Genomic DNA, 23,308 nt, shown 5'->3' with positions numbered 1-23,308 from the left:
AGATTGTATAGGTTTAATCAAAGCATAAAGATAGTGTTATTTACCTAGTACATTTTCCTTCCCATCATCAACCCTATCACACTGAAAGATTTTTGTCTAAAAACCACCCGTTTCTTCCAAGATACACTATCTCCCACAACGATCTGGCCATTTCTTATACGCTAGATTGATCTAAAATTCCTTAAGCGTAATATTGACACTGTTATTGCATGGCAGACATATAGCTCACACACAAGAATTAATATTATTCCAAATATTCTTTATTCCTTTTCACCTCTTTTTCTTACAGCCGTGGCTTGGTTGGCTATAATGCAGATGAATAAGAAAACATACCTTTAGTGTTTTGTCAGTTTTTTATGCTTGAAAATACGGAATCAGAAGCAAATATACAAGTAAACTTCTGAAACTTTGAGGTTAACGCAATATGCATACTTTTGTCAAAATCTGAAATGATCCATTTCATTAGATGAGTTGAGCTATTGCATATTTATACCATAAAATTAAAACTCTGCATGTCAGAGGGGGGGCTACCACATATTGAAATTGATCAATATGGAAAAAAAACTTCAACTATACTATGGGAGAAATGCTTATGACTAAACTATTTTGTTCTTTATATAGTGTGTGTACACCACCACTAAACTGAAGTTTTCACGGACATGCTGTACCTACTTTCATGTCCACATTAAGAAAGAAAAAGGAAGTTTGAATGAAAGCAACTCACATACTGGGTGCCAAGTTATAAGTGTGCCAAATATGTACCTTTAATTATTTACCCAAACTTGTAAAATATACCTTGCATGAAACCAAATAGACACACAACCTTCAGTTTATCCATTTTACTACAAATTTTGTAGCTTTTCCGTCTTTTTACAGGAAACATCTGTGACTTATAGAGCATTATTACTGTAGCCTAAAGCATTTTCAAATAATATTTGGCTCATGGGTATAGTAGAGGTTGAGATTGCTAGAATAATGAGTCAATATCAAAAGTTTTAGAGATTGTGAGGTCAATACGATGCTGAGCAACTGTGAATAACTATTTGATTCCTGTCAGGGGACCGGTAGAATACGAGATTAGGGTATGTAGACATCATACCCATGTCATACCATAAATGTTTTTAAACACATTCTTTTCATAGGATATGAAAAAACATACAGCAACACAAATGCAGTCAAACCATAACAAATATATATAAAGACTCCATAAGATGTGTCCAGCGTCTATAACATCACACTCACTTTTACAAGATGATGTCTTCTTAAGCACTTCAGATGAAAATGAAGCTATGATTTCATAAAAATAATTAAGCAAACTTGTTAAATTTACAGTTTACAGCACTTTTGCTTATGCAAGAACAACTGTTATGTAGTCACTTAATTACAGTTAGTTTTAGTTGAAATTAGGATAGAAGGTAAGATTAGGATTAGATGTAGGCTTGGAACATTAAAATGCAGTCAGGCATGCCTATACAGTGTATCTGTAGAACTATACATTAATGATGTAAACATTCATCCCCTTAACCTCTACGTGGGATTGCATATTTATCCCATACTAGAGCACTTTTAGAACATATTTTGTCATCAAAACCATCCATCAATTTTCTAACTGCTTTGTCCAGTTCAGGGTCCTGGGGGAGATAGAGCCTATTCAGGCAAACAACAGGAGTAATTCTGGATACACGCTGGACTGGACACCAGTCCATCACAGAGGGTACAAACAGACACAGACACAGACACAGACACAGACACAGACACACACACACACACACACACACACACACACACACACACACACACACACACACACACACACACACACACAACGACACAGATTTTCCAGTATGTCTTTGGACTAAGGGAGGAAACCCACACAAACACCCAGTCCCGAATTGGACCCAAGACCCCAGCACTGCAAGGCAGCAATGTTAATCACTACACCACACTGTCGCCCTTCATCAAAAGCATTTATCTTAATAAAATGGAGAGAAAAGGATGAGGTTTAGGTTAAGTTTACTTTTACCCAACTGTAATATGAGAATTTATTAACTTAAGCATTACATAAAACAAAAAGACATTCTATAATATGGGTAATTGAAAACATTTTTGCAGCCATTTTAAGCAACATTTTTTAAGTGTTATAACAGGTTGATACATAGCTATAGAATTCTAAAACACTAATGTGAACAAATACTAATTGCCCATCATGTATAGTTGCCTTTGCAAAGTGAAATTCAAGTACAATTACTGTATGTAATTAAAGCAACTTATATCCATACATATGTGTGTGTCTGTACAGGTTGTACACAATATATAGTAGGAAACCTGTGGGAATACTGTGAGGATTGTGTGTTTGAAAATGTGAGAAAAGGCGCTGGTTGCATAAAGGTAACATTTTTCACATGCTTTCCTTTTTATCAAAAAAATACTGTCATAGCTATCTTATACACATATAGTCAAAAAGGACAAGACATTATCAAGCAGTTAAATTCAATACCAGACGCAGCTGTTTTCTAGATCAATTTACATCGTAGGCTATGACATTGACCTCGATATCCAATAGGGCTTGCCCTTTCATTTTCAGAAATATTGCCTATGATGTACTGTACTATTCTTAACAGTAATAATATATTAACATCGCTAGGCTACATTCTCATCTCCGTTACCATAAACGTTCGCCTTTTGAGTCGCAAATCCAAATTCCTCGTCTCGAATTGCTATGTAAAACACTATATTTGACGTTGCAAAGCAGGTGTTAAATCATCCCCAACCGATAGTCCGACTAGTATAATAATGAAAACCTACAATGAACCCGGAAAACGAAAACAGAGGAGAATTAGAAATCTTACTGCAATCTTTCTCAGCTTTTTCTTAGAAAAGCTATAAACATTTTATAGCGTGAAAAAATAGACCTCAAAATTCAAAAAAAGTAATTACATTTTAACACCCGATGCAATGTTAGATTCTGTAAACAAAATACCACAGTTTATGTGCACTGTTACACTCTTATCACGTCCAGTATATTTAATAATGATTCATTTACCACTTATAGGGTGCCTTGATTTGTTATAAACACAAGCTCCTTTTCTGTTTATAGATCCGTATCTTACTAAAGCATGGGAAACTTAGATGCAACCAATTTAATGCTTTAAGAATAAGGAGCGTAGTTTGAAAGGAAAAATTAAGGGGTCTAGTAGGAGTCCGGTATTTAAATACTGGGCAAACAGTTTAAGTTATCTGCGGTTGTTCGGCCTCCTTTGCTTGCTTGTTACGGAATTTCCCCCGAGGCACTGCTATTTAAATGATTACTTGTTATTAAAGCGGACAAGTCTTTTATAAGGCCTGATTTTAAACAGGCTTGAGTTTCTGGTCTGCTAATGAAGCTCTTAGATTTTATAACAGTTTTTTTATCGATGTTTTCTTTCCACAACAAAAGAAAACAAATTCTCGCACTTGGTAGTGAAGCTACGGTGTTTGTTTTCTTTTTTCCACATTTTGTCCAAGCAACAGAACAAACATCTGAGTAGAAGAGTAGAAAATGGTTTAAAAAGATTTAATCACTATGGTTGCAAGCGAATGGGCGTCCTTCATTACGCATTTTGTAAAACAGGCACGTGTTTAATCGAAAACCATTTAATGTTTTTTACAACAAACACATTGTAGCATATATTCCTTAAAATTACTGGAGGATCCCCCAGAACATATTCTAAACATATGGAACTATTCAGTATGCATAGGCCTATGCAATATACTGTATAACCTTTCTGTGTATGAACAGTATATAACTGTGCAAACGATTTTATTGAAAAATGTTTTAAATTTTAAAATACATAACGTATATCCTATCTACCCATTTCAAATACAGTACTGAAATTATAATATTTACAACTAATAAAAATTAATTTAGGAATATTTTAACGAGATAAGCTTTATTTTTCGTAAAATACGCTAGACAAGCAGTCTTCGTATAGCCTACTGAGCTTTGGTTACATAAAACAATGCACTTTTAACTCGTTAAAAAATACTTGTTTTAATAAATAAGCAAAATGTACACTGAACTGAACAGAATGCAGGCTAAAGCTTGGGAAACTCAAGCTTCGGTGAATAATCCATGCAACATGATTCGACAATGTATGAGTCTTAATTGCATTTGTCCCTTTCATGAAAGCTGAAGATAATTACAAGTATGTACAATATTTATTTAAAAAACATTTATATATATTTATCTATAAACAGAACAACAACAGGGAATATACTGCACACGCAGAGAAAACAAAGCATTCCTGAATCATCATACCGGTATTAAAGAATAAATTCTTAATATGGTGAAATACGTCTGGCGGAACAAGAGATGACAATAATATAAAGTAAGAAATGTGGCTGTTGTCGAGTATCCTTTTCTTTTGTCGCTCTTTTCGAACGCAGTCATATCGCAGTTTAAGTGCTCCACGAGAATTCAGTCGTCCCGTTGAGTCTTTCCATCAACTTTCTGAGGTTTATACTGTAGGTTCTTCAATAAATCCTTTTGGCCTCCTCAGTTTTTATAGAAGTAAACAGTCTGTAAAATAAATGAAATAATATTTAATTGCATGTCTATATATATTTAAATAAATACAGTACTGTGTGTAGTCTACACATTTTGGGGGAGGTTTACATTAATCAGGAGTTTTAACAGTACATTACACATTTCATTTTGCAGGTAGAGAAATATGTATGAACAATGTTCACTGATACTGTAGTTACATACAGTAGAAACTATTCGATGAAAGCACTTTCCAATTAACGCCAAATTCACTTTTTTTCAGGTGTGACGATTACACCAGTCTCTTGCAGAAAAGCAGCATTGATGCACCTGTCCTACTTTGAAGCGATGCCTATAGCAGACATTTTTTGTAGTATTCCTTAAATCTGCTTCGAAGGAAACTTGATCTTCAGATACTTATAAGGTAGGGAGGGTTAAACTGCTTTTGTTTAGATCAGTGTTTTGTACTAAAGACTGTATTATTATTCATTTTAAAACCAATACGTTCCCCTTAAAATCTTCAACCCCAAAAAGAGACTAAGCAGATATATGCCAGTACTAAATGTATAAAATGTTAATGTAATAATAAGAGGCTTTGTGAATACCTCAAATATCGTATAAAACGGTATTTCTTTCTTGTTTGCGTTGCGCGTTGATGGAAATTGTAGAACTTACAGTAAATGCATAAACTTGAACTTCACTGCGAAAACAATTGATCTTCGTAGTTATTGAATAATTACACACAAAGGATATTTTCTTTGCATTACCAAATCTTTGAAAAAGTAACGATTTGTTTAAGTTTTATTTTTACGTAACATTTTAACAAGACCTATTCCGATTATGCCGAAAGTGTAAGCAAAGCTACGATCATATTGTACAAAGTAACCTTATCTGAGAACTTGTTTTTTTACTTGATGATGCAAATTATTGTATACAGTACTCATTTGGATGTACCAAATTTCCTCATTATTTAAGCCAAGGAAAGGCTGTTTTCATGACAATTTTCCTATTTTTGGGTAATGATGTTAAAATTTACAGTGTGTACTGTATGGCCTGTTGCTGTGGAATAATATCCTTATCTTTGAGGTTTTAACAGTGTTTTTTACTGAAAACTGTACATTGCAACATAAAAACATATATACAATTGAAATTTTAAGGTGATACAAAGAGAAACAAAATATTAAGCTTTCCTTAAATGGAGGTACAGTATTCAACGTTTCAACATAAAAATGCAAAACAGTAAATTCATGCAGACTAATATCACAACATTTTTTAGAAGTCTAAATCATAGTTTTAAAATTATAATTTTGTAAAGAAAATTTACCACTGTGTTTAGAGAAAGAAACCTGACATGCATTTTTTATACAGCCTATACTTACAGCAAAACTTAGTGGTTATCTTACACAGACTGCCAATATATTATACAGCACTTCCGAGGATAGCAATGATAGCTCAGAGCATAGGTTTTGTTGAACTAGATGTCAATGTATTAGTGTTCTCTAGCTTTTATCCTATTATATGTTGTGCATAATGGAAAAGTCTGTACATTGGCTGTGATGACAATCCCAGACACAAAACACATGCTGAAACATTGTTCAAATTAAACTCAACATTTTAAAACCATGTTAAAAGGTTCATATGTGATCTAGATTGCGCTATAACTGTAATTACTAATGGCAGAAATGTTTTTGCACTGGTCTGACAGATTATAAAATAACCTGTTATAAAGGTTTTCAGAACATTGCAAGGTAAGAAACTCAAAATCTGCAATGCCACAACTTTTCTGTTTAAAACAGCTAAGAACACTCTGCAGCCAAAACAAATTGACAATTAACTTCAGAAAAGGTGAATGAGCAGTATGAAAAAAATAATCCAGTTGTTGCAAATCTGCTGCAAATATATTTCAGGTGAAACACACCTTATCTATTGTATAACACAAACTGTCCAAAACAAAGTGTTTTCCACTGTACTGTACAACCCTTTTTCCTAGAAAATAAGTAAATAACTGTTCTACAGAACACCTCTATCCATAAAAAGGTTAATATAAATATTGACTATAAATGTGATTTATGATTTAGTAGGGCCTTATTATTATTAAAATCCATTTGCTATGGATTTTAATAATGCTTACAGTCTACTCTTCTATTACAGAATCAACAGTGTACATTATTAAATAAAACAAAAAGGTGAAAATATTTGATAGCAAAAGAAAAACACTGCAATGATAAACTATTATTTAAAAGATAATATTTCTCAATGGGATTGTGCAGTATGCAGACTACTTGAGTTGTTTTTTTTTAGCCTCAATGTAATCAACTGCTAGTTTGAACTTTCTTCCCAATCTCCAGCACATTCATTCCTGTGGTATTCGTACAGGAAAACATTCATTTATAAATCATAATTATCCATGAGGGACAATTCATTCACTCTGTGTTTCTCTCATGGTCAGTAGTTTCCTTAAATACTTTTAAATTGATACACAGAGAAATTAAACATTACAAATCACTTATACAGCCTTGCATTATATTTGTGAGTTGTCAAAATGGCATTTTAACATTTCAGAGAAGAGACTTTCCACGTTTTCCTTAAAGAGGACTCAACCACAATTCTTTATAGTAAGAAAATAATAGCATTAAAATGGTTCTTGGCAGGAGCCTACTGGCTCTGAGCCTTAAACATATATTTTCTGTATTCACTTCCCACGTAATGTATTGAAAAGTTCCTATTGTGACAACTAGCCAAGCCATTGGATTTCAAGTTTTATTTTAATCTGCCAAGTTGTGCCTCACATTTTTAATATAGACCTGTTATGATGTAAAGTACGCCAATGCCATATTTATTTATCTAACATGGTTTATAGTCGTATCTGTTTATAAAGACAAGGAGTTGATCTGCTTCCCTGGTAACATTTCTGTGTCACTTTAGAAGTGTACTTTAGTACTGTGTTTCAGTAATTTGCATTTTTCAATCAGGGTTCAGCTGTTATGCAATTGTTTGTTTTTGATTTTGACAAGGGTAGCACAGAAACATAAAACAATTTCAGGTCAAAAGGTAAATCCTATTACTATATACAGGCTAGCCATTGATGCACTGCAAGTGTTTTTGTGATTGTTCCATTTATGCCTTAAGGCAGGCCTCAAATTAAAATAGTTTTTGCATGATTGCATATTGTTTAAAGAACAGCATTCTAAAGGAATTATTATTTTTTTAATTAAATAACAAAATCCTGTAGGGAATAGTAATTATCTGTGGTGTAATCACTAGGTGTAGGAAAATAAACAAAATATAATCTGCAGGTCTAACTGGCCCCCTGTGCAGAAATACACTGCTCTTATTTGAACATAAAGATTTTTTTTATCAACATTGGGACTTCTTTCCTAACAATAAAGGTATCATTAAAAATACCTTAGTATTCGTAGAATCCTTTCTACTGCCATTCTTCTCAGACCTCACAGCTGTGAACTTTCAGGCAAACCAAGTGAAAATAGTATTTAAAAACAAGATATCCTTGTGGCTGCACATTTTGATTTTTTTACGCGATTTTATACACATCTAAGGTGCAGAAACGTCGTAGCTTCGTCCCACTACCAAGTTCTTGATAAACACCTGTCTAATTACGAACTTTTCCCCCCCCGTTTTCAAGTACGTTATGGTAAACCAAACTGAAGGAGAATGAACTTTTCAGGCAACAATAATTTGTTCTGACACCATTGTCAATACTTTTTCTTAAAAGTTGCATTTGGATGGAGTATTAACTGTAACTACAGAACAGAAACCCTGACAAGACATTCCGTAACTCTTAGGATGACACCTACCCCTGTGGCACTACTGTACGTCTTCAGTGCTAGTGGGACGCAGACATAGACCATGCTCCTTCCATCCGCCACACTGAAAAAGCATAGCTCAGACGCTCGTGCGCAACATAGCTGCAGCTGGACATCTTATTGTCCATCTCGTCGCTTTGTAGGACCTGATAGAGAAAATCGATGTATCTGGCTGCAAGCTTCAGTGTCTGTATTTTACTCAGTTTATCCGACGGCAGCGTGGGGATAATTTTCCTCAAGGAAGCAAAGGCTTCATTGAGCGACTGAGTCCTTTGCCTCTCCCTGACGTTTGCTAATACCCTTTGGTTCTGGAGTTCTTCGTAGGACTGCGTAGTGGGACTCGGTTTCTTACCCCTCTTGACAGGACCCGGGCTGCCGTCCTCGCTAGATTTTTTACTGTATCTCCTTTTCCTTCCAAATCTTTTCTGTTGTCTGTCCAACTCCTCCTCGCTGGTCACTAAGCTATCCACAGGGGAAACGGGAGAACTTGAGCTCTCTTCCATTTCTTTTTTAAAGAAATGCAAGGATAACGAAGAAGAAAAAACGGTCTCCACTTTTAAATCCGTGGTTACAGGAGAATATCCCTTTTAGTTGAAGGAGACTTGAGTTATTTAACTTTTGTTTTTAATGGACTGGATGTCCGGGTTATACCACTTTCAATCGAAACTGTATTTTGGCACAGCTTTCTTCTCGCAGGAAGTTTTTTTCCTTAATTTTTTTGGAAACTTCATCCCAGTTTCAGATGCTAAATAGTTGTCTGAATAGAGGGGGTGGTAGCATTGAACTCTGATTGGCCGAATAATAAACAGGAGGGAACAGTTTTAAATTACACTTCATCCAGAAACCCTTGATTAGAACATAGTTGCATCACTATTAATATAAAATCTCCCCATTGTCAGCACAATAAGGAAAAAGGTGAAAGTATTTTTCAGTGAATGGTTTTGGACACCATATTTTTTCTATTCCTGCCTCATTCATTCTCCCAATATTAAATTATTTACACGCTTCATTTGTAGTTTATGTTAAGTCAATCATTTTATCGTATATTGTCCTTGTATTACGGTCGGTACTCGTCATTTTCAGGTTTTATCAAAAATAAGTTAAGAAGAGCCTCTCAGATCGCACACAAAATAACCTATTGTTCTTCGTATATATTTGTATGCGCACTTAACACACATTTCAATAACTTATTTGCTTTCAGGTTTTTGTGAAGAATAAGTGGGCTACAGTTTAAAGAGAAATATAAGAAAACCAAAACGTTAATACAATCAATGTTATACATTTTCTTTTGGCTTTTATTTTTTTACTAAGTCTGATATTCATTTTAATGGCGCAATAAACTTAGGAAGTATAAAGAGCGCACGTACATCTACTGTATGTATATATTTAATTATAACTGGGAAAATTCCTCGCTTTAGATTTTTATTTTTTTATAATCTTACGGTTACTTTAGTTAAGTCATTGAAGTTAATTTATAAAAAAAGGTGCTGTAGATTTCGCAACTTCAGTAGATCTATTAACATATTTTTCAGTTTATTTCGAACAACTGTAGATTAAACGATTATAGATCTCTAACGAATACTGTACATGCAGAACAAACGTCTCTGGTAAAATAAAGGCGACGTCACATTGTATTAATTTTTTTGTGTGATATAATAGAGAAGTATATTAACGGAGGTGGATATGTGTATATATTTAAACGAAAAACATCACAATGATATATAAATTGGTAGCTATAAGAAAACTCATGTTATCCAACATACCGTCTGAAAATTAACTTACCTGTTTAACTATACTGTACGTTTTAAACCACAATAAAATTATCTTTATGGAAATGTTCACGGAAGGAGGTGGGCATGTATACCTGTAATTTCTGAGAAAATGATTTTTCCGCAAGGATAAAATGATTCATCTAATTATTATTACAGTGCGGAACAACTTACCAAGAATCAGAGACGCAGATGCATTTCAGTTGTTTTATTTTCAGACCTGTCACCGTATGGGTTACAGTATATTATTTTAAAAATCGGACAGGTTTTTAAGATGAAAGGTCATCTACTTTAAATTTTAAGAGCACCAATATTTCTTAACGTTTTCCGAGGAAAGTGATTATATACCATTTTTATAGAGTTCTATCTCGTGATCTTTGAGGTCATTTTACAGTATGCGGACATACAGAATTCGAAGTACAGGTGGCTTGCATTAATCCTTTGAAATGTATATGTTTTTTTTTATTTAAGCACTCATTCAGATCTTCAATATAATCCAAAAACATTCAGGAACTGACATATAATTAGATGGGATACACATATTTTGTTCTAAAAATATTTACCAAAACTAAAGTTTTGAAACAGGGTTCATGTTCAGCAGATACATGGCATAAAACACATTTAAAATTAATAGTTATTAATTCTACTAGCTACATTTAATTGAACAGCTCATTATTTTGAATTGAAGAGAGAGATTTTTCTTTATTCAATCGTTTGGAGGAATCCAAAGTGTAAAACCATCTGGTCTGTGGTATCATAAGGTTGAGTTAGAAACTGGAACATGATACCTTGAAAGGCTTCGTCATCACACACAGTCCCTTAGTAAGCCTTATCAGAGTATTTTCAGCAATTTTGAATATACCGATATTTATTTAAAGTTATCATAACTCCCTCCACACACATCATTTCCTGTGGATTTAGGTTAAGTACAGTAGGTTGTTCCTACAGTAGGTTTCTTACTTCAATGTTCAGTTGGTAAGTTTGCTCAGGGCTATTTGCTGACCCATGAGTGGGAGTGTTACTTTGGAGAGTGCTTGCAAAATTTCTGAAGTACCCACAAGTCTGATCCTTTTCCTTTCGGGGGCAAACAGTCAAATAAAAGGATTTGTTTTAGCTTCAGTTGCCTACACCCATTAACAAGTTCATATTTTCAGTGCACATATTCTCGCAGTGGTGTGGGGTTACTTGACACTTCCTTCACTTGATCGCATGCTTCTAGCCACACACACACACACCTTGCTTCTAAAATGTATTGATTCCACAGAGCTTTTCATCAGGATGGATTACAAGAAAGGCACAACGAGCAGTTGTTGTGTGGAAAACACCAGTTTTTAAATTCATACCATCAGTCCTGAAATTAAAGAATAACATTTACAGTATACCAGCTTGAGGAGAGATATCTGAAATTGAACTTCACGTCACATGTTTGCTAAAAAAAACACATTCTTAGTCAATGGCACAGGCTTTAAAGCTTTCCATTCCATTAGCTTAAAATACTAAAAGAATAACCCACGATACACCTGCCATGAACAGAAGATGATGAGATACATTATGCCCGCCATATGGATGCAGAGACCTAGTGAAATACACCATATCCAGTTTACCCTGATAGACAATATTTTTTCCTCCTGCTTTCTTTCACCTCACTGCTCAATACTGTTTTAAAATCTTAAAAAAGAGTTTTCCTTTATATTACTTTGCTTTATTTCCATTTCAGCTATTTAAAGTCTAATGAATTTCTCTTGTCTTAATCCAATTAAGAAATGTGCCAGAGGGGGAGTTTCAAAAGAGGAAATGGGGTTGTCAACTGAGGTAAAGAATTTTTTAATTTTGATCATCCCTCTCACTTCATTTGTCTTCCAGAGACTATATACCCCCTGTGTTTCTGTCTGTTGGATTATGTTCACCACAGGTATAATGTGATACACATTTATTTGAGGCCTTAAGCAAAATTATTGTCTTAACTATCAAGAGATGCAAGAATGATTCAGGTCAGTTCAAAGATATATCACACTATATTTCACACCACAGAGAAGACATTTTTATGTCTCCCTGACACCTCCAAATCTTTTCCACATGCACTGGAGCTCTTTAATAAACTGAAATCCTTTCTGCAGAATCATCAGATCAATTAGGACAAATCTATTTTAAGCAATGAAAGAAAAAAAAACATTGCACAGAGACTTGGAATGTCATGGATATTTTATTTTTCCCTTTTTAAAATAAAGAAGTAGAAAGGAATGTGATTTCTGACTATTTGATTCGGAAAACCCAGTCAGAAATCTGACTGTAGATTTTTTTGTCATTTGTAACCTTTTGTGGGACAAGAGAATTTAAAATTGACCCCTAAATGTATTTGACTATATCATTTTAATCTTTGTTTTTCTTTATAGCTCTTGTTCTCAAGTTCAATAAGCTATTAATTGTATATTCTGAATGTGAATAGTCATCACCTTGATCCTCATTAGGAATGGGTAGGGATAGTAATTACTTTTATGATTACAATATACTGTACCTGGTTTGGTGCACTTTATCCATCCCATGGAAATGAAACTGTGAAAGGAACAAGAATTACATGAAATGAATAGAATGCATTTTATATTATTAGGAGAAGACAGTGAAGTTATCCATGCAAGCAGAGGATACCACTAGCAGAGGAATTATGTAAGTAACTATCACCATCTGTAAGACTCACGCCTTCGATACTGATTCAAACTTCATAACTCAGTTCAAACATTCTTATACATGAACACACTATTCCTTGTAAAAGAATATTATTGCTAAATCTGCTACGATAATCATGACAATATCATTTGCTTAATTCTATGTCTTGCCCTTAAGAGTGTAAGTGTGTTGTCCTTTGTTCAGTCTTAATGCTTTTCTTTTGTTTTGTTTTTCACATTGTGCTGTGTATAAACAAACTTGTTTGTCCTGCTGCATCAGGAAACGGTGTGAATCTGACATTTTGAGGTGAACTTACCAAGTAAACATGTTTATGTAAACACCCTTTTATTTTCTCTGAATATTTCAGTTTATGTATTAAATTCCATCAGCTATGAGTAACAATTCTTTGTTGAACTCTATTTTAAAAATATTGTTACAAGTTCAACATGGAAACAAAACATATTACTGTTTTCTGTTTGCTGTCAGTTTTAATGACTAAACCTCCAACTTCCAGCTAAACCACAATATATCCTTTTTTATATATTAAATATGGATTTTCACTCATACAAGCATGCCTGTAACCAACGTACTGTAAGCATTTGTGTTTTAAACAACGAATCACATTTTCATTGTACAGATGCTTATGGGGTAAAAGGAAATCATAAAGTTCAGAGAAAGTAGAGGGTAGAAGTAGAGTAGAGCTGCAGAGAACTATACAACAATGTTTGATGATTTGCTCCTGTCTGTAGACAGGGGTGTCTAATATATTTAGAATTTATTTATTGAACAATTTATTATAGAACATTAGAAATTAGTACCATCTACAGCCCTTTATGTACAGTATATCAACCAAGAAAGACTTCAGGAATGCCTTTTACATGAAAAATAGTTTATTAATTGGATTTATTACAATTTAAAAAGGTCTAACTATGAAATGTGTTTTTCATGTCAAAAACTGATCAGAGCAAAATGTTGGTGACCTGTGGGGTAAGAAGGTTCTGTTAATAAAAACAGCAAAACACTTGCAGATATTTGAAAATGTCATTGAGTTACAGTATTTTGTGCCGAAGGAAAACTCTTAAGTAAGGATTGCATCAAGGCACCATATCCTAAAACCTTTTAAATGCATTGCCCAATCAAATTTTGGTGTCCTAACATTTTATTTTAACCTCAATGACAAGGTGTTTCTGAAATCGTGTTACAGACATTCATAAATGTTTCATTAAGGAACTTGTAACAGCTTGAAACATTTAGTTTTGTTTAATACAATGCAGATTGCATGCACTCTGTATAATGTCAAGAGTCAGGCTCTGTGTTTTCAGAATTACAATCCTGGTGCCAAGGGTTTGCACACATTTCTTCATTCTTTGATTTCAGTCGGAAAAACCAAACTGACCAGAACACTTCCATAACACAGAATGTACAGGTGTTGCCCAGCAAAGCATAAAACATTTCACGGTGAACACATTTTCTGTCTCATTACAACAGGTACTGTATGCATGGCAGTGTAAAGGTGATGAAAACCAAAAAATTGAAAGGTCAACTAAAGAAAATGTCACAAATAACATGTTTGCTTTTCATGTGTTGGACTTACTGTGGAAAATATTTGAAACAAGCTATGAAGAAGAACTAATTTCCCATTTAATGGAACTACAGTACCATCACAATTCCCCAACCTACAGAGCTATTTACAGTAGGTAGGTAGATGAAAGAATGCAGAGAAAAGTCTGGTCAGGTCCTAAAGTGAAAGTTTCCAATCATATTATCTAACACAAACAATGATCTTTAATTAAATCTGCACTTCTGACCCTCTTACCAAGTTTAGGTACAATGCAGCTTCAGGTTCACAGTGCCTCTAGCCACAGATGGACTACACAGGAGAGACAAGCTTCAGCAAATAGGGCTATTTGCTTTGCTGATTGGAGTGGTATGGGGCGAAGAGTAGGAGTAAATGTTATAAATAGAGGGATGACATTTACAGTAAACTGTAAAACCCACAGGCCCACTGAAAAGACTTGGAAACCGGAGTTGCCTGCTAAAGACAAATTGTGATGGGGGAAGACTCCAGCCATCAATTTTCAGAAAAATCACATCATGGGGGGGGGTAACTACAGCATATTATTTTTTTGTGTAATTTAAAAAGAAGCCAGAATCACAACTGTTAAATGACAACTGTCAAAGTTCTTAAGAGATAAAAGAGATAAATTATTTATTGTGGCTCTTATGATCAATCTTATTCCCTTTAAGCATACAAATCTGCAACTTTATGAAGAAATACATCAATGTACAGCAGCTATTCTAGTCTGAAATGCAGTTTAGAGTATAAAGCTCACATGTACAGTATATGATCAAGAAAGTATATGACCAAATATGGCCCTGGATTATTCCAGATTTTTGCGTGTTTGTACATATCTTAGTTCAACTTACTCTCTGATTCTTTTCACATATGTTGTTATAACAAAGAGGCTATTGCTCTAATGCTTTACTCATATTTCCATTGTTTCTAGCATATAGTAGATTTAATTTTTCAGTGAACTTTCAGTGCCCCTGCTGACTCATCCATGAATATGCATTTACATCTAAATGAATGACTGGACAAACATTACTACAACACACTAGGTTTCTTGCAGAAGTACCTTTAAATGTACACTATGTCTATCTTGCTTCCTTTAAAATAATTAAGCAATAGTTTCTTTCAAATGAATTCCAATTGAGTATTCTGCCCTAGCAGGATTGTCTGTCATCTTGACAAACAATTGTATACATATAAAAACAATATTGTTTCTGTGAAGAAGGACATAGTGTTGAGGAGAAATCTCACAGACAGCAAAAACTAAGATCATATAAAATTCAGATCCTGTACACAGAAGAAACTTCCCGGAAAGTATTGGGAAAATAGGTTCCTACTGTACAGTATATGCTTTGAATCTAGTGTTCCCGATTGTTCCACTTATCTTAACGAGGTTTTGGAAGTTTTTTGTTAAGTTACAAATTACAAGTGCAGGAGCAGGCTGGGAGAGGAATTTTGAAAGCTTTGTGTGCCAGTGTCAAATAGCTAAAATTGCAGAGTAATAGAGAACAAATGCATCTAGGTGAGAAAAAAAAACTTCCACTGGCTTTTGTACTTCATCTAAATGTACAGTTAACATGTTGATTAAGGAGCAGCCAGAAAAGTACCAAGCAAAAAAGCAAATCCTCTGCATTGCCTTAGCTGTTAGTCAGATGAATTCAATGGCAGCCTATTTATAATAATAAATTATCTGTGGCTTTAAAAATAAATATTTAAACTACTTTCTGTATTTAGGCTGACACAAATCTCACACTGCATTTTTTACTTAACACCATAGCTGTTCAAGGTTTCTTCTACTTCTCTATTGTACATGTCACAGACAAAAGGAGCAAAAGTTTGGTGTGACCCGTTAATTCCGTCTCCTTTCTCTGGGGTACCTGTTTACTGACATGAATTGATGATACCTACACCCCAATTTTCTCAGCTTATTTCCTACTGCCCTGTTACGACAATCAAAAAGCTTGCAAAGATTATTTAAGTTTATATAGGTTTATTTTTAATTCTCTTCTTAGTGTGTACATTGTGCCTTCAGAGCACATCCAGAAGGAAATTGAAAAAAAATCCCAATGTGAGTCTGAGAATGTTTGAATGGAACTCCCTGTGTGGTGGGGAAAGTCAATAGTCTTATAAAGGTAAAAACAACAACATAATAGTTTCAAACTAAACTGATTTATTAGCTATGAGGGCAAATTAGGGCTTTGTGAGAAGCAATAATAATGAGAAATACAGATGAGACATAAAATCCTGTTCCAGCTTGTTAAAGCTATACAATTTATGTGCTTAATGTAACTGTACTTTACATTCGTTGTCTGTTGTAATAGTCTGCAATATTTTAAATACCACAAAAATTAATGCACAGTACAGTTTTCTTTTTCCATAATGAGCTCTAAATGTGTGTGCAGTGAAGGATTCTGGAACTATAGATACATTGATATTTAAAGATGACGTTTATTTCATTTAAAAATTGCAAATACAATATCTTAAGGTAGGTTTTAAGCTTTCATGTTGAAAAATTATCTAGAATCTTTCCTAGCAATGTTTGGTAGGGACAAGAATGAACAAGCTGTAGTTTCATTTTTATTTTACAGATAAAATTGTTCTCTCTATGGGGATATCAGAAGAAATAATCGGCACGTTCCTTTTCTGTTATTTGATATTCTTTTTTTGGGGGGCACAGGCCAAATTTTATTATTCCGCTAATACCTGTGCCTAGGAGTGCCCCAACCGAACCTAAGAGCTCCTGGATTCTGCCAGAAATCATTTTATGCCTGTGCTGTGAACTGTCTGTCTCACATGGAGGGCAGAAAGTTTACTTAGTTCAACACTCAAGGATGCAGAGACCTTGCACTTCAAAACTCTGCGTTATTCACTGCCCCATTGGGACCACTATTTTGTGCAGGCGCAGCATGCTGTCGCCATGGAAACCTCCCCTTTCGTTTAAACTCTGGTATGCCACCTCACACGAAATCAGCTCTATAAGTGACTTTATTATAAGCATTGCCATACCAGTCATATTTCACATTTTATACCAATAAACAGTTTCTGAAGCTGTTTGGCAGAGAGAGTTGGGCTGTTAGAACATCCGGAGACTGCAGGGAGGTACAGCAGAGGGGTATTTGTGTCCCTGTGGCACCTAAAGAGTCTCATAAGGTTCAGGACTACTGCTGATTGAGGAAAACCCCCAGCAGAGGTTACCTGTTTAGATCCGACGCAAATGGAAACCCTTGCCCAGAGAGTCGCTCTTTGAATTTATTACTGTATGGAATAAAAATCATTTCTCAAGACGTAACTAATATTTCTTCTCATAATACTCTGTAGAGCAGGGTATTTCAAGGACTATTGCAAGCTCGTTTGGATTGCATTATGTTATTATTTTAAAGCTCAGAATTTCTAAACCATCAGTAGATTTGTGCTGTTACTTTTTCTTGTTTCTTTTTTAAAGAAACACAGTACAATGAAGCAAACAACCTTTAAACCATACAATTCTTTAAGTTATATTCTGTACTTATTATTATTTTTTTAAAATTAATAATTACATGCATGGCAGCATGCAAATTTAAAAAAAACATAGGAGTAAATTTGAAAGTCATAGCATCACCACTATTTTCAGCATTGGTTTGTTTTAAAGGTTTCAAATACAATTTAAGAGGAATGCTCATTGGAGTACATTAAGCTACTCTATACAAGTACCGGCAAAAGTGACTTCCATATCACTTAATTATTTGTGATTTTATTTTATTTTCTAATGGTCACTCACCATTAGTGGTCTTTTCGAGGTGTGGGAATGTTTTTAACTGTTTGACATCAGTGTTTTTTAAGATTTAATTTCCTTCTCACATGCTGTTTGCTGTACTGTATATTTGTGCATTTTCAGAAAGAAAAGAGATGTGATTACCATTCTCCCTAGTGACAGTTTAAATCCTAACTCCACTTTTACTTGTCTTAACATGCGGTGTCACTAATGTTTGAAACACTCATCTAATAAACATGCAGGACATGGTTCAACAAAAGAATTCTTTACTAACAACGATTAGGAAGATACTTTTGATCTGAAGTCTATATATCCCCTTTTTATTTATTTAGAAATTGTTAGTGTTATGTTTAATGAAACATCCTTGCAAACAAAAAATATATACAGAAAGACTGAAAATGACTTCTTTTTTTATTATAAACCCTTATTAAAGCTGAATGCTGTTAAGTTATGTGCACAGATCCCACAAAATATCTACATATAAATTACAAAAACATAAGGATATTGCATTGAACAAACACACTTGGGACTGAATAAATATAGATGTACTGTATAATATTGTAGTGGGAACATCTGTTTTTAGAAAGATCTAATGTTTATTTCTAATTCTTCCTTTTACACATTCTTTCAAAATTACTGAAATAGAACAGCAACCGAATAAAAGAATAATATGCAGAATACAAGTTACTTTAATGTCTCCACTTGAGGACAAAGAAATGCAGACAAAATGGAACAGATACTACAGTATATAGGCTTCAAACTAATGTTAAGTGAGACTCAGAGGTACTGTACATACCACTACAGAGCTGTTTAATCAATCTTGAAGAATGGTACATAGTAGGCAGAGAAAGAAGAATATGTGTATTACAAGCTTCCATTGGGCAATCGTAAACAGCATTTGAATAAAGCTTTTTATTCACATTATAGTTTCTGTGAATTATTTAACTTTCAAAATTTCACTCAACTAATGCTTAAATGTATGATCTGTGTATATACTGTATAGTAGAATGTGTTGGTGAAAATGACTTTTCACCAGTCCATTACAGTTAATAGACACTTATGTAAAACAATACTTTTTAAAATTAGTAAGGACCTGGAGGAATTTGCTTATAAAATAAGTGTTATACATGTAATTTCTTATTATAATGTTATTATTTTTAAAAGTATTGTTCTTCAACACACATATTTTGACAGAAAGATTTTTGCAAAAAATTTCCAGAGCACATCTGAATTCAGACAATCTCTGCAGTGAGCCTAGATCCTGCTGACTCATATTCTATGCACGCACAATTGTCTTACCACAGTGCTGTCACAATTTATATCATTTCATTGTCACTAAATATAAACTGATGTAGTACAAAAGCAGGATATGAGCTTTAATGTCTTCTACATGTATTTTGTAACTTCTCATAAACAGGATAAGTTTTGTATGATCAATACGGTAACTGAAAACATTTTGATGCATTACTAACTGAAGTTTTGGAATATATATAATTTTAGGGTGTTTTTTCTATGGCGTTATAAACAGTTATCATCTGTGAGATAAGAAGAACATTTTATTTTCTGAAGTTAAAGAGGAGATGTGGAAGTATGTGTGCAAAACCTGATGTTTTCCAACCCAAGACATCAATATTGCATAGTGGGAATAAAAAACATATTTTGTTGTGATTGTTTTTTTTTTCAGATGACCCTGATACTACATATTTCTTGACATCCACGACAGATTACTGTCCCACTGATGGGCCTGACACACTGATCTGAATCCTTGTCTTTTTGCCTGCAGGGACACCTTTTAGATTGAGTATTCCAGTCCAGTCCAGGGCTATTGAAGATTTTAAGGCAGAAGATGAACTAAGAAATTCAATTTTACAACAACTCTTCAAATGTCAGTATTTTACTTGACAGTACGCCTCTGGAAGTCTGTTAAATGTAATGGGCGTATAAAAAATGTTGTAAAGTAAGGCACTGATGTCTGAAGTTTACAGAAAATGTACTTTTTTTGTATTCTAGTTATGTAATTTAAATATATAACTAGACTTTGTTTAATTAAAAAATGTATGTTATTTATATACAGTATACTGTACAAAGAGTGGCATGGTGATGCAAGGGTTAGCATTGCTGCCTTAAAGCAGTGGAACTCTGTGTTTGATTCCAGAACTGGGGTGCTATCTGTGTGAAGTTTGCATGTTCCCCCCATGTGCACCTGGGCTTTCACCAGGTGCTTCAGTTTCCTTCCACGGTCAAAAGACATACAGATAGGTTAATTGTCTTTGGGTAAATTGTCCCTTGTGTGAGTGTGTGCCTTTTCTGTGTCTGATTGTGCCCTGAGATAGACTAGTATCCTGTCCATGGTGTATCCCGCCTTGTGCCCAGGCCAGGCTCCAGCTCCCCCGCGACCCTGAATTGGATATGATGTGGTTGGAAACTGGACGAATGTATATGAAAAGAGCATGAGAGGAGGAGAGAAAGCGAAAGAAACAATGCCTTTTGGGTGAACTCATTTTACATTGTGGGCAAATATTAACTATTGAGGAGCAGCAAAGTTAAGAGGTTCACAAGACATCCTATACCACAAAGCTAAAGCCAAACTGTTTTTGATAAATCTCCCCAAACCAGAAGTTGCATTATTGCTCTGTATTTTGTCCAGCTAGCTATTATGGTTTGAATTACATACTTGAAAAGAGCTTTGGTATGGGCAATTTTACTTCTCTCCAGCATTTGCATGCACTTGCCTTGTTACATTTGGTTTCCAGCATTTAAGGATATTTGCCACATTTTCAGAGCAATTGACAGCAAGCAGTCTCTTTAAGTTTTCAGCATGTTTGGATTATACAGTACCACAGTGGAAATGTTTTGAAAGTGACATACAATACTGTAAATGTGAATGACAAGTCGCATCAACAAATATGCATACAGTACCTACCATTGTTCTTGAATGTTTTTGATTCCTTAACATTTCTATTAGTTTATGGAATTTGATTTTAAACAACTACATTTGAATATTATTTTGTAACTGGGGGTAGAAAACTAACCTGCAATGTTAAAAAGCAGTATTCACTACTCACAATGAACCACCAGGAGGCAGCAGTTTCCAATGTGCCAGGGGAATTAATGTCACATGAGAACCATTCCCTTGTGAAGTACTGTAACTGATCTTACCGCTTTCTGTCTCTAATCCCAAAGTTTCTTGAAATGAGAAAGTTTATTTAGAGTGATAAAAAGTGGACTTTTTTTTAAACATGTTCAGTAATTTTGGTTAGTTATAGGAATCTGAAAAATGGTTTCTTCCCAACCCATTTCCTATTAATATTCAGATATGTTATTAGTTAAATAAGGAAGTAAATCATAATCATTCCCACCCCTGAGAATATTTTTTTTTTCCACTTTAGGCATAGATGACATAACCTTTAGTACAGCATTTGAAAAACACATACATGGGATTGCCCAAGGGGTTGTGGGAGTATGGAATAGGTTCTCTATCTGCTTATAAGAAATGGCTGGATGAGATCCATGGATCATTTCACAACAAACTACCAAATTGGCTAGTTGGGCTGTCCAGCCTTCTCTCGTCTGCAACTGTTCTTATGTTCAAAACTGTTCATGTTTTGTCCCAATTCTTTCAAACATGAATGAAAATGAATTAAACAGCCAAAGCAAACACCAAAGCCAAGGAAAAAAGCCAAGGTATTCAGCAATATTAAAATGTATCTTAGGGAAGTTTTATTTGTGCCTTTTGGGATATATGGGTCTTTTGAAGATGTTTGTTGTATTTTTTACCATTGTTAACATAAAGTGTGCAACCAAGGAACTTCATGCCTGCAGATCCTGCCTAGAGCTTTGAATTGTCAGCTATGTCAGTTGAATCCCTTGCAAAGCTTTAAAGGTATTTTAGCTTATGTCTCCTAGAATACCCTTCTAATGGAGAGGCATGTGTAAGTGAGAAAACCATTGAATGCCAAAACAATCTAAAACTGAGACTAAGGAAAGAGATATAAAAAGATATTTTAAGCAGAGACATAAACTTTGGAGTACCTAAGTTCAGTAGTATCAGAAAGGTTACATTACTTATTTTTAATTTCAGTATTCCTCCACAGCATCTGTTTTGCTGTATTCTTGATCTGTCTTGATCCTATTTATTGAAAAATGAAATGTATCAAGGCCAATATGATAGGTACTGTATATTGTACCTGGTTCTTCTTCAAATGAGCAAACTAGAGTATGAAGCATTTCATATTACTGGGTTAATTCGGTGTGGTTATGCAATGGCATTTTAGAGTTCAAGCAAACATTTTAAATCAAAACAGTATTTATGTTTTAAACAGTAAAGAGTGTTGCAAAATGTGATGTGTCCTGTGATGAATCAGATTATATTGATATATTCGCCAAAAAACTGTTCACACAGCAATAACATGAGAACAGATTGAGAAATTACCAGAACAGGGCTCTGAACCTAATGGAAATGGGTAAAAGGAATGTAGTCATTGCTGAAACTGGACAGCTGTGTATTTAATGTCACAACTGAATTCATTAGCAAATGCATAAAATCATCTTTGAGCTGTCAGCCACCCTATTTTCTTCTCTTGAGATTTTGTTTTTCAGTTACAGAAAAAATCTGTGCATACACAAGGGAAGAACTTCACAACAATAGAAAATAGGATTTGATCTAACTCTTGTGGATAACAAGATTGGTATGAAATAAGTGAGAGTAAATCAGAAGCAGAATTAATAAGAAAGGCCAGGCTTTGGGTTAAGGATACACATGGTAGTTCTGATCATTTTTGTTTTACAATTTAGAAGTGATTTAGCTGGTTTAATCACTAAAATCCAATCAAGCTTATTTTTCATATCTTTAAAGCAAACTGGTTTGCTTCTTGAGTTGTTGGGATTACCACCTCATTCTTAATGGAAGAAAGATGCAAACTGGTAGTATCATTCAACCATTAAAGCAAATACTGTACCACCAGAATATTTTCTCTCAGACAGGACTACTGTAAATCCCGCGCAACCACAAGAAGAAGCCTGACAAATTTTAAATTCAATTAGCTGCTTTACTGCTAAATTTGCAACATGGACCTAACAATTCCCCTAGTTCGTAAGTTTTCTTATGTTCGAAATTGGCGCTGAATATCCTTATCTTCTACCATATCATGTGCAAAACAAACAGTTTTAATGCTCTCATGAAGTGCATTTGTTGAAACTGCAGAAAAT

General features: G+C 34.3%; 1 protein-coding gene across 1 annotated transcript; it reads right to left on the bottom strand.

The window, feature by feature from the left end:
* Positions 1–2,044: 2,044 nt before the first annotated feature.
* twist2 lies at positions 2,045–9,068 on the bottom strand. The gene is made up of 2 exons (XM_006636633.3): positions 8,338–9,068; positions 2,045–4,558 (listed from the first exon to the last, which is right to left on the bottom strand). The coding sequence occupies exon 1, from the start codon at positions 8,847–8,849 to the stop codon at positions 8,367–8,369; it is 483 nt and encodes a 160-aa protein (XP_006636696.1). The 5' UTR covers positions 8,850–9,068; the 3' UTR covers positions 2,045–4,558; positions 8,338–8,366.
* Positions 9,069–23,308: the final 14,240 nt, after the last annotated feature.

The sequence above is a fragment of the Lepisosteus oculatus genome, chromosome 12 (genome assembly GCF_040954835.1).
Source record: "Lepisosteus oculatus isolate fLepOcu1 chromosome 12, fLepOcu1.hap2, whole genome shotgun sequence".
Lineage (NCBI taxonomy): Eukaryota > Metazoa > Chordata > Actinopteri > Semionotiformes > Lepisosteidae > Lepisosteus > Lepisosteus oculatus.
The sequence above is the reverse complement of the archived record's forward strand: the minus strand, read 5'-3'. Positions and strand labels throughout refer to the sequence as shown.